Source organism: Haemorhous mexicanus, chromosome 1 (assembly GCF_027477595.1).
Source record: "Haemorhous mexicanus isolate bHaeMex1 chromosome 1, bHaeMex1.pri, whole genome shotgun sequence".
In the NCBI taxonomy this organism is placed as follows: Eukaryota; Metazoa; Chordata; class Aves; order Passeriformes; family Fringillidae; genus Haemorhous; species Haemorhous mexicanus.
Window position 1 is genome coordinate 123952391 of NC_082341.1, and position 17988 is coordinate 123970378.

Here is a 17988-nt window from a genome sequence, read left to right on the forward strand (position 1 = left end):
GAAATATCTCCATATTGTAGGGTATATGGCTTTCTGGTAGATATTTAATATGTAGCTGGTTTCGGGTATTACTTTCTCCAAATGCATGTTAGTTGAAGAACTTCAATATTAGGACCAGTAAATTCAGAACAAAATCTCTTTTACTTATACGGTGTATGATTTTTTTTCCCTTCTTCTATTATATTGCCTTATTTAAGCAAACATTAGAATAGTTATGCAAAGCAGTTGCTGTCAGGGCTTTCTGGGTGTGATAGCATAGTTCTGAAACTGACTTGCATGCCTTCACATTATTTGCTTGTTGCTTTTGACTTTTTTCTGAGGCTGACAGTTACTAATAAACATTTGCTACTTCTGTTTTAAAAAGAACTCCCTCCAAAAACTTGTAATTTTTGTGATTTAAAAATTTAATAAGATCAAAGGAATTCAAAAAGTAAAATAATGGTATTGAAGGAAATGTTTCTTGGAAGAAGTCTCACTGTGTATTTGATTTTAGTTTTTACTGATTATGAGCTATTTCAGTCTTGGGGTGGAGGGGAGGGATTTCAGAAACTTTTCTGTGCATGAGAATACTGTCTCTGTGGAAAATTGGCAGCTGTAGATAAACTGTTCTACAGACACCTCTGGAAATGTTCTTTTTTCTGGACATTAACTAGATTTATATACTTCCTGAAACCAATGCTAAGGTTGCTTTTTGTAAATCTCTGATAAACTTCCTGGATTTCCTTTTAATACTGGATTCCCAGTATTAAAAGGATCATTGGGAGGGAAAAAATGCAGTTACTAGAAATTTGAACATTTGAAATTTGAAATTTAGAAGTTGGGATCCAGTAAAGTGTTTAACCCAACTTAAATGGAGATTCAGACTATTTCCTAGTAATAAGGTAACTATTTTGTTTTGATTTTTTTTCCTCTCTCTTTTTCTTACTTTTTTTTTTTTTTTTTCCCTTCAGCCAAATAGATTGAAGCAGTTTGGCTTCACAGGAAGAGCTATTGAAGAGAAGGTACCTCCTGAAAGGCCCAGGGTGGCTTTCCAGACTCCAATGCCAGCCCGTTCAGCCTCTCCAGTGAATGAAGATTCGCAGAGTGATAAAGACTTTCAGAGGGGTCTAGTCAGCAGTCTTGGGGAAATGGTAGCTCCCAGGTGCTTCACCATCATGTTCATTTTACATGTTAAATAAGATTGTTGTTTAGCATGTTATTACTGCTGAGGTAGAGCTCAGTAGTACCCTTGATCCTTCTCCAAGGAACTGATGAAGGTAGAAATAATATTTTGATAATTAACAGAAAGCTAACTACTTTGCACTGGAATAAACTTTTAATGTCGGTTTCCTCATAGTTTATTTGAAAGCATCCATGGAGGCTGGATTATCCATGTCTGTAATATCGAATCATGTTGTGAGAATGCTTGGGCCCATGCCCTGCAGAGTCCATGTTTTCAGAAGGCTGGTATGGCACCAGTTTGGCTCCCATTAATTAATCGGTCTCCCAGGGCTGAACTCAGAAATGTGCTGTAGGCAAGGACAGCTTCCACCAGGTGCTTAGATTGTGACTAAACTGTTCAGGGAGAGAAGGAGCTCCAGGCACGTGGCTGAAGCTGTGCGGTGCTATTCACCCTTGGACCAATCTTGCCTTGTTTTCTTCACTGATGTAGCCAGGAAGGACCATTAGCTGAGCCACTTAAAGAAGGCGTGCTTGTTTTGTGTTCTTTAGATCTCTGGAATAATCTGGGCTCATGTACCACTCCCTCAGGGAAGGTTAATTCCCTGCTGAGAGTTATTGCATCTTGTTCCTGCATGCCACTAATGAGAGGTCTTCAGCTGAACTAAATCTAGAATTTTTCCATAATGAATTCTCTTTCTATCCCCATCCCTGCTTCATTCTCTTTCCCTCCCCCTCCTTCTCTCCTCCCCCCACTTCTTCTGATGATATATTTTCAGTTGTACAACAAACCAAGGAGTTGTGTCCCTTTTTTCTTTAAGGCTTGCACCGTTGCCACCGCCTCCACCACCAGTTTTGACAGACAACTATAAAACACCTTATGATGATGCTTATTACTTTTATGGGGCTAGGAATCCTTTGGATCCTGCTCTTGCATACTGTAAGTTGATGATTTTAGGTGGCTTGGTTGTTGGAGTGATTCATATGATTACTTTTAATCTAGTTAAATGATGAACAATGTAGAACTTGTAACAACAAATTAAACTCATTTTTAAGATGTGTGTTGAATGAAAAGCCTTTTTATTCAATACTGTTTTTGAATGAAGTAATTTTCTCCAGCAACAAACAGGGCTGTGACTTCCTGACATCTTGTTCATCCCTTGAACAAGCGCTAGTCTCAGATTTTTTGCTGTTACTCCTCCCCGATAATTTTCTTTATAATATTGATAATTAAAATATTACTTTCTAAAATCACTTAAATAATAATTAATTACATGTGTAGGTGTTGTTGCAATTTCAGATATAATTATCAATATTTTAAAGATATTTATTAATACATTAAATATATTAAAATACTGTATGAAGTGGTCTACTTTTATATTTTAAGAACTCCTTTTTTGTCTTTGCTTCATGATGATTTCGTGATTGAAACTATTGTGATTTGTGTAGGGAGGGACTAGATTGTGTTGTGCTCGTTTTTATCTGTTTTCTTTTTTTATTATTTAGAGAAAAAAAAAGAAATACTTTAAAATTTTTTTGTTCTATTTTCATAGAAAAGGTAAAGTAAAGGAGAAAAAACTTAGAAAAATAACTCTTTTGCTAGTTAATTTGAATGACATTTGGAAAGAATGAGGATGTGTCACCATTAAGCGAGTAATTTAATTTTGTTATTTGAGGTAGAATATGTTAATGAGGTAATTCGTAAAATCTAAAGGGATTTAGTTCAATTTAAGAAATAGATTTGTACCCTGGCATTGTATTTCTTGCTTTAGAGGGCATTAAGGGTTAGCTGAGTTTGTTATAGAAGCTGAGAGTTCTGTTTGTTCTATACTCAGAGTTTGAGTGGTGAACTCTGTTCTTTTGGATAATGGCAAATATTTATATCCGAGCATTCAACATTTAAAATATGGTTTGTTTTGTTTTTTGACTGTGCAGATGGTACAGGAATGATGGGAATGCAACCCACACCTAGTCTGGATCCTCCTTTAGGCCAAGCTCCAGTAGAGCAGCCTGTGTAAGTATTATGTATATTTGTATTCTTTGTGTATATTTATCTGTATTTTTTTTGTGTTGGTAATATTTTGCTGGGAACAGATATGCCTTTGAAATAAAACGTGTTAAAGACAACTCTTTAAACTTCTAATTGAGGATTTCTGTCTAGATAGTAAAAGAATAACTCAGTGAACTGCTATTTTAATATGGATTTAAGAAAATGTTTGGGATTATAAACTGCCAGGCTATGGGAAACAACAGCTCTTAAATACTTCAGGAAGGGATTTTTAAAAAAAATTTTTACTCCACTCTGGACCCTGTGATGTTTTCCTTTTATATGTGTGATTTTTCAATTTAGAAGTAATATTGGACAGAGGAATACAGGAGACAGACAAAGAAGCAGAGGAGTGTATTCTGAAGAAAAAACAAAGCCTTCCAAAGAGGCAACATTATCTTATCAACAGGAATTACAACAGCAGGTACTGAGTGATAAAGCTTCTAACTCTCCATTCTTTTATTTTTTGACATATAATGGTTGTAACTATAGTACTCTTTCCAAGACTTTTATGTAGCTTACAAATAAAAAGCTTTTTAACTCTCCTTCCTTTCGTCACTTCCTTCCTCTTACTCTGCTTTAGCTCATTTTAGCTCTTCAGGTGGACAGTAAGCTCTTCAAGTTTTTTGTCAGAGGCAGAGACAATGTTGAGAATCTTACAGCAAACAGATTAGTTCCAGGCATGTATCTTTATATAATTATTTTCATAAAATAAGAACCTGCATCTTAAAAGGAATGGCTTGTATTGCTCTGATATTCCATTATTGCTCTAATTATTAGGAACAGTCTTAATTTCTGTAATTTCTTCATGATCATTTGGGCACTAATTCAAAGGTTTGCCTCATGTTTATTTCCAGTGTGTTGGTAGGTGGTGTCTCAATTCTTTTTAGTTTCTATTTTGATACAAAAAATTGTTTAGTGTATCTCCTGTTCCAGTAGACACCTTAGTCCTATACTCACTTTAGTGGCCTTTTGCTGCCGCACTGTGTGGGAGTTTATAGTTATAAAATGTATTTGACCCTGATGAAACATGTTACTTTTGCAGAAATTATCCTAGAACCCAGCTCAGGGGCACTTAAGGTTTTCTTATCTTATTTTTTATGTATTTCCTTGGTAGAGGTAAATAATACATATAAAAATACTGTAGTTCTAATTATGTTTGTGCATAAGGGATAAAGGAAAGGCTGCCAACCAAGGTCAAATAAAGAATGTAATCACCACTAAGGAATAGTGTCAGGTACTGTACATGTGTTTCTCTGAAGGCATTTTCTCACTCTAGTCCTAAGTATTACCTTGCAATATGAGAGACTGCACAATATGACATAAAGGTATAATAAACGTGGCATGATACAGTCTTTCATAGTTGTTATGGTTGAAAGCAATAAGGATATCCTTTTTGCTATACATAAACCTGACTGATGATTTTTATAAACAGTTGAAGGAGCTGGATGGGTCTTTGTTGACTCGTTATATCTCTTATGGAATTGGGATTACTTGATAAAGGGAAATTATAGAATCATAGAGTGGCCTAGGTTAAAAGGGAGCTTAAAAATCATATAGTTCCAACCCCAGTGCCATGGACACCTTCCACTAGATCATGCTGTGTGACACCCCATCCAACCTGGCCTTGAACACTTCCAGACATGGGGCATCCACAACTTCTCTGGTCAACCTGTTCCAGTGCCTCACCACCCCATAGTGTTTTATCTAATTATATTTATCTAATGAAATGTTTTTCTAATGCACATGAGAAATAAACTTAAGAAAAATACATTAATATATTTCAAGTAAATAAATAGTTAATGTTTAAAAAGCTTTGAGTAAAAGATGGACTTTTTAACAGCTGTTCACTTTATAAATTCTATAAATTAGGAGACTTAATTACATAAATGATTTGAAGAAAAAGAAGAACGAAGCATATGAACATTCTTGTGTTACAACATAGATCATAGTGAACTACCACTGAAAACTACTTTATGAGTAATTATAGAATTGTGTAGGCATTTATTATTAGGAGTCATGTCCAGTCTAAATTTTGGTTAAACAAAACCTACCAGATTGAGAGAAGCAAGTGCAATAATATTGTAGAATTTTGCCTTTATAATTTGCAGCCAGTATAAACATCTGTATCAAAGATCCAAAGATATGGAACTTTTGATCTAGTGCAAATGTCACATGTGGACATTTCTGGAACTTGGAAGTTTTCTATGTGTAGGATGTTTCTCTGATTATGCACAACCGGACAAGCACAACAGAACGCCATGCACTGTCTGCAGCGTAGACAGTGAACTGTTTGGATTTTCTTGCTCTAGATGAGGGAAATAGATAATGAGAGCATTCAGTTTGCTCTGTTAACTTTTTCTTCAACTTCTACTTAATGGGATATTATTGTGCAACTAACTTTGGTTGGATTGTTTTTAGATAAGAGAGAGAGAAGAGCGACGCAGACAAGAGCGAGAGGAGAAGGAGAAGTTAGAAGCAGAAATGAAGAATTACAATCCCTGGGGAAGAGGTGGTGGTGGTGCTCCTCTCAAAGATGCAGAAGGAAATCTGATAAGTATGTTTGTGAAAATTATGGGTTGTCTTTTCAAGACTGATGTTTACTTGCTATCGTAGGGGCTCAATTCAGCTATATTATTCCTTGTTTTGTAACACTGGTAGCCCTTGACAATAAGACTTGTTTCAAGGAGATGCACTCCAGGAATAATTGAGTTATTATTTTGATTTCTGTCAAATCATTCAAAGAGTACAATCCAAACAAAAAGGGAAACACAGGATATGTCAACTTTAAGTAGAGACACAATGCAGTTGTAAAGGGAGAAGGAGGAAAACAAGTTGTCAGGATCATCTGCAATACAAATATGCTAAAGTCTGTTGTGAAGATTTTTATTTAAGCATGTCCTAGGAAACAGGTTTTTAGTTTTTTCTTTTTTTTTTTTTAAATGATTTCTTGGCTTAGAAATCTCTATTTGTGATACAAAAAATGGAAATGTGTTTATATAAATATACAAAGCCAAGTGGAATATTTATCCTTCCCATAGTATCTCTGCTGGTAAATGGTTATATAAAGAGCACTCAGCAGTAATGTTTTATAAGGCTTGCTTTTTTCCAAGAGCTGTTTTATACAAGATGGGAGTAGGGAGCTGGAAGATAGCTATGATCCAAGTTGTTCATCTACCCTTCTAGTAAATCATTAAATATTTACTGGATAACAGTTTATATACAAAAGTAATTTATTTTAGTTGTATGGTACCTGAGCAACATATGTCAAAATTAATAGTATATTTTGAGAGCAGTGAGTAAAGCTTAAATGCTTTTTAAAGATTTTGTGGCCAAATTAAAAGTTTAGAAGCTTGTATTAAGGATCCAAGCTTGTGTTTATCCTCAGGGCAGATAGAGGTGTTCATACTGTCTGACTTCAGGCACTGTATTTATGTGTTTGGCTTCTTCCTCTAGGCTTCAGCAGTGGTGTGACTGGTAATGTAGAGGTCTCATAGTGGCCTGAGCTCTGCACATAACTGCTGAGAAGTTTATCTGTAAATGAGAAACCAAGAGAAAGAAGCTTCTTACCCTGTTTTCCTGAATTAAATATGTAAAATACTTTTCCCACCATAGCTTGGCAGCATGATGGATAAGCTATGAGTCGAGTGTTGTGAAACAGGACATGCTTTCTGACATGTCTTTTTTATGTGGTATGACTTGTCTTATTATCCTCTTTAAAATGTCTGCAAATAGCTTTTGTGACTCTGATATATGCAAAGGTTGCTTTACAGAGAGGCATGGATTTTAAAGTTCTACTACAGTAATTCATAATTATCAGAAACACTTTCAAAAGGTAATCTGAAAACTGTGCAGTGCTTTTTTGTTTTGAAATGAGCCTTCTAAGTGTAGTATGGTAACATTTCAAAATCAGCTGAAATTAACATCTTTGATCAGGCACCGTGTAAATTTTGATGTAAACGTCGCATAATGTTGCTTTGCTTACATATTGAAATCTGCATCTGGATTATTGCTGAAGACATGAAGACCAAAATATGCTTCAGTGTTTCAATTGCACTTATTTCCCTCAATGGTAATTAGAGAGATTCTGCACTTAAAATATCAATACTAAACTCAAAAGTATTTTTCAGCTTTAAGACGATAGAAGAAATGGTGGTTTCTAAATATCTGCTTGTCAACACAGACTTGACAGTCAATTTTGTCTTTGAGTTTTTTATCTTTCCAATTAATAGCATTTTGAGGCAGGGGAGAAGGGAGGTTTATTGTGAAGAATCATTCCTGACAAAAGAAAAGTGACAAAATGAATCTTTTAATCTGTTAGTTAATAGTACCTAATTATCAGAATCTCACCCTTAGCCTCTGTGTTCTTGTCTTTGCCTGAATTTTTTGTTCCCATGGCTGATATGCTCAGGAAAAGTGGAATCTGGTCAAAACCCCCTGTATTTTGGAGAATCTATAGTGAACATACATTTATGAGATTAAAACACTATAAACAGTTATTTCCCCTTTCCTTTAGCGGACTTGAATGTCATGCACAAGCGAAATGAAGAGGCATATCATAATCCAGAGCCAAGACCATATGAAGATAAAAGGGCTGTTGTTGACCTAAATTTGGCCTCTTCGAGACCTGAGAACTCAGAAGCATCTACAAATAAAATAGCAGGTTTTTAAGAATACTGTATTACTCCTCTAACTATCCATAAGTCTTAGTGATCAAAATTCCATAGTCTTTACCTCTTTCTGGTACTCCTATGATAGTGTTAGTGCTCTCCACCTGTGAAGTCAGTATTATGCTTCTTTCCCAAATTTCTTCATTACTGTCACTCTGTGCTCTTAAAATCTTATCTGTCTTGTCAGTAATGATAACTAAAAAGCTGTTTTAGCCCTGAAGAGTCAGGATCAGTATATTAGTTTTCCAGATCTGGTGTTTTCTAATCAAATCTTTGTACATGTCTGTGTTCTTTTTAAATGACACATTAAAATACAGCTGTGTAGTAGGTGAGAGTGTGGAATAAAAGGAGGTCTTCAGGTGTATGATGTTAGAGGTTAAAGTGAAATTGGTACAGTTACTAGGTTAACAAGTTCTAAAAGTGATAGGTAAATTGGGTACATATGGAGCCCTGTGCACTGCCTCCAAATTGTATGAACTTTGGTTTATTTTCATATTTTGAAACTAATGCATTTTTATCTTCTTATGTTTTGTGAGACATCCAAATGAGACCACTGTGCTACTCCAGACCTGTCCCTAGTTTAGCATGGGCAAAGGCCAGGATTGGTGATGGTCTTCTCAACTCAGCTTAGATGCTACTTTTCCATTTCTTGTTTGAATTGTTGCACTTCTTAATAAAGAATCACATGGTATTACAATATACAGGTTGTATATTTAACCATTTAGTAAGAAGTGAAACAGGAAGGCTGTTAAAGTAATAATGTTAAACAGCCAAGAGCCTCTTGTTTAGATCAATTATTTTGGAATTAGGAGGTGGTGCAGATCAGTGATGGGAACTTTATAGTCTTGCACCTTGAATTTGATCAGCCACATAGTAGAGTGGCTTTGTATATGTTTGGTGTATTTGGTTACTTGGCTTGTGCGGGTTTTTTTGATACACTGCCCTGTTAAAAGAGGAACTTGCAGGATAGTAGCTGGTACACAGCAGGCATTTTCCTTGATACTTTTCATAGTAACCTGTCTGTCTTGCACCCATGCATTCTAAGTGGTAAATAAAATTTATTCTGCTTTTTTATATAGAAGTAACTCCATCATGAAAGAGCCCGTGTACATTTAGTTCTCTTTTGGAAGGATTCAGGCATTGCTTCCATGTAAGGAAAAATAATCTCAAAGTTATGTGAACATGTGCTCCTAAGGCTACGCTGTAGCAGTATACATGTGCATTCCTATGGGAATACTTTAATGTCTTATTTATGCTTTCATCTGACTTGGGTGTTACCATGGAGGGAAATGTAATGTTCATCTCAGCTCAGTGGAACTACTGCTCTTGCACATCTTTGAGGCACCATCCTTCAGAGCAGACATGATATGAGTGAAGAACATGCTGCATGAGCTGGAAAGTTAACAATACCCACTCGACTTTTCCTTTACTTTCCTTTCTTTCTCCTCTGCTTCTTGTAGGGTATCTGTTCTGCAAAACCTGCTCTGTGTGGTATCTGAATTAATCCTACCTAGAGCTTTGAGGACAGTATGGTTATGTCGTGGTCGTAACTCAGGGCTAAAGGAAACCTGACACTTCAAACTTTATAGTACAGAAAACACTTTATACTGGCAGAATTCAGATTTCTGACTGCTTAGAATTTTATTTGCCAGTCTAGGGCTTTGGTTTTTGTAGCATCCTTTGCTATTTTGTGTAAATATTTGTTCTGTTAGGATGCTCTGTTTTTAAAGAGTGAATAAACCTGAGGAACATAACTGTATGTTCTAAGTCAAAGGAATTGCAAGCAGTGAAGCTACGAGGTGTAAAGTATTTGCTATTCTAATTCATTTGCAGGTAATGCTCTTAGATACTAAGCTGCAGATTGAACAATGGAATAGGTGACTTTAGTAGGTGTTATTTTGTAGAAATGCAGCTCACTTGGATGGTATTAAATGGTTAAAACCTGGCAATTATTGCAGGCAGAAAATATAAGAACTCTCAAGCCCAGCTATAGCCTTGAGTTACGACTACCGTAAGCTTCCTTTTGAAGCAAGCGGCTCGGATTCCCCCTTCCTCACTCTGGCTTCCTGTCTTTAGTTTGTTTTTTATCTGTAACCTTTCCCTTCCCTTAGGTATTACATTTGCACAGGCCTCTCCTTTTGCTCGAGGTAATGTATTTGGTGAACCTCCATCTCCAGAGCAGCTTAAGCGACAGGAATCCTACAAGAACTTCCTGCGTCTACAGGTGAATGCTCATGCCAGATATCATCCACTGAAATAAATTGTAAAAAGAGGATTTGCACTCAGAGTAAATCATCACTTCCCACCAAAGACCTTACCTGTGCTATCACAGCCAATTCTGCACACAAGAGGTGTACTAAAAGCTACATACTACAGAGTTTCTTTGATTTTGGATTACATAGTATCATCACTTAGACAAGCATTTCTTAATAGTTGGCTTCTTTAATCTAGGCTCTATTTTTTTTTTTTTAATTCAGCTCTCTAAATACGGTATTGAGCTCTGAAACTGTGCATAGAGTACAGGTTTGCATACATAAATGACTACAGAAACCAAGATATTTGTCCTTGGAGGTCTACGTGACAAAAATTCATGTTCATCAAAATGGAATGGTGATCAGTCATAGTGTAGTTATTTATTGATGGGTATGTAAAACCTGGTTGTTCCTCAACCAGCTTATGGCTTCTGTCCGTAATATTTCACATTTAATCTTATGCTGCAGGAATTAAATATCAGTGTAATTAAATACCATTATCAAGGAAATAATAGTTAATTTAAGACACTACTAAAGTCATACCGTATTTGATGTGGATCTATTGAAAAGAAAAGATCAAGGGTTTTTTTTCCGTGAAAGGGCTGCCAAATAGACTAAAGAATGGGCAGATTTTTTGCTTCAGTAAGTCAGTGCTTTGCCTAATAATACTGCAATTGTGGAATGGAAAAGATAATTACCATATCTTTTTGGTTTCCCATCTTCCTTTATGTAACCAGTGAATAAAAGTGTTACTCCAGCACATCTTGAACAGAGCAAGTGTTTGGAAATACTCTGGTTTTATTAGTATTGTTTATAAGTAGTTTTTCTGTAGAGGGGTGACTCTGATGTCCAAAAAGAAATAGTAAAATAGAATCTCATTTTAAGGGAATTCTGAAGCTGAAATATAGGACAGACTCTAGGATTCTTTCAGTTGCACCATATAGCTTTTGATTTTGCAAGTAGGTACTGCAAAAATCATGGTGGTAAATGTTGTTAATCAGGTTGTTACTGCCTATTGATAGTTGAATACTTCTTTGTTTTATTTTTAAGATTGAAGAAAAGAGACGTAGGGAAGAAGCAGAGCGAGAAAAACTTAGAATAGAAGAAGAAAAAGAGGAAAAACGACTCGCAGAGCAGAGGATGAGAATTCAAAAAGCATATGAAGAGGAACTAGAGGAGAGAAGGAGGAAAGATGAGGAGGTGTAGTATTTTGATAGTTTGACTTCTTTCCATCCTAACTGACTTCTTTCCAAACTAACCCTTTGTAATATTTGTTGTGTGGAAGGTAAGCCAAGAAGTGTCCTGTGAAGTGGTCTTTGCTTGTAAATGGGTCTGCATTAGGCAGAGGAGAGGTGCAAGATTGTCCCCATTAACTAGCTCATCCTTCTCACTCTTCATGCTATACTACAAACTTGAATATTGTTAATTCTTTCAAGAAAAAAACTGTAGTTTTATAAATGACAGTGGTGCCCTCCTTTCTAAAAGAAATTGGTGGTGAGGCCAATAAAAAGCTTTATCAAACTGGTGAATTAAAAAAATATCCTCCCAGTTTTTGTCTTAAATCTAGTTCTCATAGAATTATTTGAAAAATGTACCCATGCAGGAGTATTTTGTAAAGACTTTTTTTGAACTGGCAAGGAGATATCTTTGAGATAAGAATACTGTTTGTTTTGGATGAATGACAAGCAGATCTAGTAAATACTTTTCATGGAGGTAAATTCAAACCTAAATCAATAGCCATGGGTTTAATTCATACCCCAATTTTTTATTTCTTGGGTTTTCATTTTTTAAAAATAAATTTGCATTATTTAGAATATAATAAATAATTGTAGGAAGAGGACACAAGGCCATTAGAGAAGGAAGAGTCTTTTAGTGCCCTATGGGCTTATGGAAGATAAGATTAGGATGTAGCATTTGAAAATTTCTAAGACAGAACATTTATCTTCTGTTCTAAATTCTCCTTCCCTAGTATGAGCAGATTAGTTGGATGACCCTTGTCTTCTGGATACCAGAGCTGTTGTAGCAGACAGTAGGGAGCTACCTGGTGTCACTGCTATTCACAGTCACACGACTAAAACTGAAACCAGATGGTCATTTCTCTGTGGTCTTGTGATAGTGTGGTGCATGTCTGCAGTATGTTTTAATTGAATCCTAATTTTTGGAAATGACTCCTACAGTTTAGCCTTAGCTGATGGCAGATCTGGGGTCACAAACTGGTGTTTATAGGAGTTATTAGGAATTCTCTTTAATGAAGTTAGCAAAGCTGGGGCTGCTGCTGTTTGAGATTTGCATGAGATATATTTTAATTTGGATATTTGAAGTCAGACTAATGAAATATGCTTTTTTATTTCATACTAATCACTTTGATGTGTAATTTTAACTTCTCAAAGAGAAAGAAAACAAATTAGTAATTGAGTCTTTTTTAATGTATTAATTATGTTACAGCGAAGATTGAAAAATAAAGAAGTAATTCAATTAGATGAAGTAAGGAGAAAAGAGGCAGAAAAACAACAAAAAGAAAAAGAAGAAAAGCAAGAGGAACAACTTAGACAATATTTTGAGAAAGAAGAGGTGGAAGAGGAAAAGAAGATGGTATGTTTAAGTGACTTTCTAAGAAAACTTTTAAAAATAACTGGATTTTAAGGAAATCACATGATTTCTTAGGCCTCTACCTTCAGTGTTGTTCTCTCAGTTTATCAAACTGCAGTATACTTATATACAGAGAAAAAATCAGTCATACTACAGTAGTAGTATGTAGTTGACTAAATTTGCATTAAAAAATAGTAAAAGTAAGATTAATAATCTGCACTCAATAGTTGATTTTTTATATCTGCTGTGAAATACTGTGACCTGAATTTGCTGAGGTATAAATATAAATAAAATTGTTTATTGGAGGGCTGGTAGGACTGTTCATCTTAACCAATGGTGTTTTTGGTAATTTAATTATTTTCCTTTGATCTGGATATGTAAGAAATCCATCACATAGAATTCTGATGGACAAAATCTAAGTAAATTATAAAACTCTCTTATAAAATTTGTACTAAATTTCTGTAATTTCTCTGAAATAGACAGATATAAAGGAAGTGTCTAGAGGAAAAAAGATATATAACTGAAATATAAATTAAGAAAAAATCCCACCCTACAGCATAGAAAAAAAGTATTAAAATTTCAATAGGTAGAAAACAGAAATCACATGAAATAATTTTTGCAGTTGTTTTATGCACTTAGGAACATTTCTTTCTTCAAAGGGAAAACACTAACAAAACTTTGCCTGTCCAAAATAACACTTTATTCAGAAGCTGTAGGGATGCAGTTTCAGTCTTGGTTTCCTCCCTGCAGTTGTCACGACAATCTTCACCCGTCATTCCCGCTCTGCAGAACAAATCAACAAGAAAAGAGGAGAGGATTCCCTCTGCTGAGAGCCGCCTGTCTTACTATGCACAAGTATGTTATAGCACTAGATTGTTAGAGCAAACTTCTACTGCTTTATTTAAAACAGTTCTGGGGATGAAATCATGCCAGGCTTTTCAAGTTTGCCAGTTATTACTAGAATGCCATGGATAACGAGACAGCCTTTACATTAATCAGTCTTGGAGCTCTGAAATTTAAGGTTACATTTTATTTCAAGTATTGAAGAATTTTTTTTGGAGGTGTGTTACCTTAGGGTTTTTTCTGCATGTGCATTTTCTTGGGAATGAGTACCTTATTTTAGAGAGGACATACACTGTCCAGACCCTTACCAGGGGTCTGATGGTCTCAAGATTTAGAATAAGAAAGTTTACATATAATCTAGCAGCTCATCATTTTCACTTACAGAAGAACTTTGCTCAGGCATGAAGTTTAATGTTGATTTGTAGCTAGTGACATTCTTGTGTAATCTTTGTTTTTCAAAGTACAAGAATATTATTACTCCTAATATGCTTTACTTCTTCTCTGCATTACAAATGACTTACCGTCATGGTACTGAGACCTCTCATTTCTTTTACTTGATAGTCTTCTCTGGGGCTTTTTTGGCCTTTAAAATAAACTTCTCCTAGAAGAGAGTGGATTAAATAATTGCTTATGATATTTGAATCTAAGACCATACTTCTGTCTTTTTATTGAGAAAGTGTGTGTTTGTTTGTTTGTTTGTTTGTTTGTTTTTACCTACTCTTTGTCTGAACTGAGCTAAATACTTAATAGTGCAGTTTCAGAGAATATTTTACGTCACACTTTAAACCATTGCTATCCCTAAATTTCCTAAATGTGAAGAATGCTGTGGAGGTAGGTCAGTTTATTTCTTTAGCAGTACTTGGAATAGATTTGTTTAGAGCTCTGTATAGTGCATTATAGGTATTGTCATAGTAATTTGGATTGTACATTGAAAGATCAGATTTAAAAAAACATTAGGCTTTCACAACCTGTAAATTTACTTTTCTGACTTTCAGCTGTTAATGTAAATTAGCTGTAAAACAAGGAAATAAAATGTACTGCAATTTCTTCCTTTTACAAATTACATTTCATGTTGGTGATGGTCACTAGGATCCTCCACAGCCCAGAGCTCCTTCTCCACCTGTCCCTGCTAGAAGAAATCAGCTGCGTTCATTAGGTGGGTGTTTGTCTTCATTGCAAGCTCACTTTCTATTACAGCACAACTCTTCTCTCTTACAGTTCCTTTTCTTGCCTGCAAAAGAAGAGTCCTTTAAAGTTTGCATTTCTGTCTAGGTGTTTTCTTTCTCTTAGTACTATTAATGTATTATTATGGTATGTCTAAATTTTTAAGACAAAATAAAAATGCATTCATTATGTGTCATCGTAAGGAAATATATTTTTGTAAAAAACTCTGATAATGGAATAGTCTGCGTGGGAAGTGCTGGATCTCTTGGAACAGTGTGGTACCAATGTGCCCAGAATATGGCAAAATGGGAAAGTTTTGATTTGGCTGAATAAGATTAGATCAACAGAGTGTAGAGCATTGCAGCTCTAATTCTTAAATTCTACCTACCTTTGTTAGTCTGCCTAATCCTCTCCTCGTTCCTCTTAGCTTTCACTGGTTGTTCTAAAATTCAGATGTGGTGGAAGGATCTCCTTTGTTTTTTTTTAATATTAGTTATCCTGGCAATTTGTGAGTGGAAAGAGGTAATCTTTCTGCTGATACTTTTTTTACAAGTATATAAGAAATGTACTTGTATATGTAAATGTAGCAGTGAGTGTGATGAAATAAAATGTAAGTGATGTCCTACAAATGCTGCTAGCCTGCAGCAGAAAGTACCTGAGGCCATTCCAGGGACTTGTGGATTTTCCACTAAATGGAAGACAGAGTCTTTCTTAATTCAGCCTTTGGAAATTGATTGACTCACACCTTCTGTCAAGAGAGAAATAAAGACATATAAACTGAGTCTCTTTTCTGAGGATTTAAACTAGTAAGACTTGCCTGCTAAGTTCTGGACACTAAAGTCTAAAAGTCAATCAAATATCCAACTCTAAGTATGTTATTTGGAAAATGAAGAATTTTTGAAACTGGTTTAACTTGTGGAGGAATGCTATCCTGACCACAAAAAACAGCATAGACCCAAAGCAGGTCTGAAAAGTCAACATAAGCATGTAGTAAAAATTGAAGTTAGAACTCTTGACCACTTAAGAGAATCTGCACTAGGCAGACAGATATCAACTTTTGAGTCAGGGAAAAAAAAATGATACTGAGTGCTTGCAGATACCACTGCAGTTCCTGTTATCTGAGGACTATGTAGGTTTGCATATTTCAAATTAAGCCTTTTTGCTGGCTACACCCACTTGTATTCCATAGCTTTTCCTTTTTTAAACACAGCAAAACATTTCCAGTGACATTTGTATGTCTTCTGCTGTTCAGGGGTTCTCATCCTTGTGCTGTCTTAAAATATAAATTCTGATCTTTCTAGTATATTAAATATTGTGATTCTTGTGTTTGTACAGTCCTTTTTAAAATTCACATTTCCTCATATCTGTTTTTTCCCTTTATTTTTTACTTACATTTGTAAGTAGACAGCAAAGTTGCTCTGACATGACTTATTTTTAAATTGTTTGTGCTAAATTCCAGAGGAAAGGAAGAATGTGATCAATGAATTATCAGAGATGAGGAAACAGCTTCGTAGTGAAGAGAGGCGACTGCAGGAGCAGTTGCTAAATGTGGCCAGTCATGATAATGTACCAATTACACGGTAAGAATTTAATCTTCTGTTTCAAAAGCTAGATTGTTCACAGGCACTAACTGTGTAGTTGACCAATATACATGAGTAGAATGAAAATACCAAGGTAGAACTTGTATATAATTTCTTTTTCTTTTTTTTTTTTAATGTGTTTGGGTTTTTTCCAAGACTCATGCTAAAATTTATTGTAAGAATGGCTGTGTTGGTGAGATAGGAAGTTGCAATGCTCTGTCTTGAAGAGTGGTCTAAAACAGATGTCTAAGGCAGAATTATATCTCATTACCTTTTTTTTCTAGGGCATAATTTGTGCCTGTAAACTGCAGTACTATAGCTGCTGAATATGCTCATGAATACTGTACTGTTGTGGAAGTACTTTTTTTCTTACTGAAAAATCATATTTTCTTTATTTAATAAATTTGATTTTCTTCCAAAATGCATTAGCTAATCATACCAATTATTTGGAAAAGACGCATCTAATTACCAGCCTTAGTTCCACTCTTTAAAGTATGAGGGTTTTTTTATTTTAAGTAGGTTATCTCTTTTTTATAACACAGTATGCAGTGTCATTACTTTCAAATATATTTTCCTGTTTTGATAGCTTTATTTAAAGATAAAAGTGCTGAACATTATCAATATTATCTTTCCATCCAACTCATTAATAGTGTGGTGTTAAATTGCTTTCTGCTTGTTCTACAAACCTGTCCAGCAGGAGGAGAGAGAAGAATCCAAGGGACATATTTGAGATGGCCAGGCTTCGTCTGCAGGCTCCGGTTCGGCGACCTTCCTTGAAGGAGGCACAAGATCCTGTCAATGTACAGAATATCTGGGAGTTTAATGAACTTAAATACAAAGGCAGGTAGATCTTCTTGTTACTGATGAAGAAGGGTAGGGAAACATTTTCCTTCTCCACTTTACATTGCATGCAGGATTCAAAGACAAAAATAAAAATCAGGCTCTTCGTGAGCTGCTGCCCATGCAATGCCCTTCGTGGGCAGTATTTTGTTTGTGTGTCTGTATCTCTCTGGGGGGCTGTTCCTGCCATTCCATGGAATTCTTGGCCTCACAACACTGTGTTATCACTCAGAGCACTGACCTGTCTTCTTGTCCCTGCTGCTCAAACTTCTTGTGCATTTGATACCATGATATTACGGAAAATAGACTGAGTTTGACTATTTTACCAACCAACAAATAATGTTTCTGTGTAACTTTCTGTTTATTCTTTACCAGAAAAGATGTATTTTTAATATAGTAAAATTGTAAAATCATTGCTATGTTGCTCATCCTCTTGGCTGTTGACACTATTATTTTTAATGGTTTTTTCAATGACTTAGATATTTCTTTAAAAATGCTTTTCAGAAATGTTAATTTAGGGAATCAATGTAAATTTCATCTCTTTGCTCTAGATCCTGAAACACGTATGGTCTTGAGGCACATGTATCCTGATCCTCCAAAAGATGACCAGACTCTAGAGATTCAACAGCAGGCACTGTTGAGGGAGCAGCAGAGGAAACTTGACAAAATGAGAATGAGGAGAGAAACAGAAGGTAAGGAATGAATGCTCTGAGGTAAACAAAAATCTTTGAAATGATGTGGTTTGTATTTGATAAGAATTAAAACCCACTAAGCACTAGTTTTACATCTTTCAAGTGCACTGTCAGCCCTGCAGTATGAAACACCAAAACACCAGAACACTGAAA

General features: G+C 35.3%; 1 protein-coding gene across 13 annotated transcripts in view; it reads left to right on the top strand.

Moving 5' to 3' along the window:
- The window catches only part of CSPP1 (centrosome and spindle pole associated protein 1), a 61962-nt gene that overhangs the window by 30362 nt on the left and 13612 nt on the right, over positions 1-17988 (top strand). For 12 of the 13 annotated variants that reach the window (XM_059861702.1, XM_059861719.1, XM_059861668.1 and 9 more), the window contains 14 exons: positions 951-1141; positions 1980-2098; positions 3094-3172; positions 3509-3629; positions 5627-5762; positions 7722-7868; positions 9987-10099; positions 11178-11327; positions 12573-12719; positions 13467-13571; positions 14649-14715; positions 16183-16303; positions 16998-17143; positions 17695-17835. In XM_059861702.1, the coding sequence (XP_059717685.1) occupies positions 951-1141; positions 1980-2098; positions 3094-3172; positions 3509-3629; positions 5627-5762; positions 7722-7868; positions 9987-10099; positions 11178-11327; positions 12573-12719; positions 13467-13571; positions 14649-14715; positions 16183-16303; positions 16998-17143; positions 17695-17835 (1783 nt within the window). The remainder of the gene's footprint in view (positions 1-950; positions 1142-1979; positions 2099-3093; positions 3173-3508; positions 3630-5626; positions 5763-7721; positions 7869-9986; positions 10100-11177; positions 11328-12572; positions 12720-13466; positions 13572-14648; positions 14716-16182; positions 16304-16997; positions 17144-17694; positions 17836-17988) is intronic. The other variant, XM_059861676.1, reaches the window with a different exon arrangement.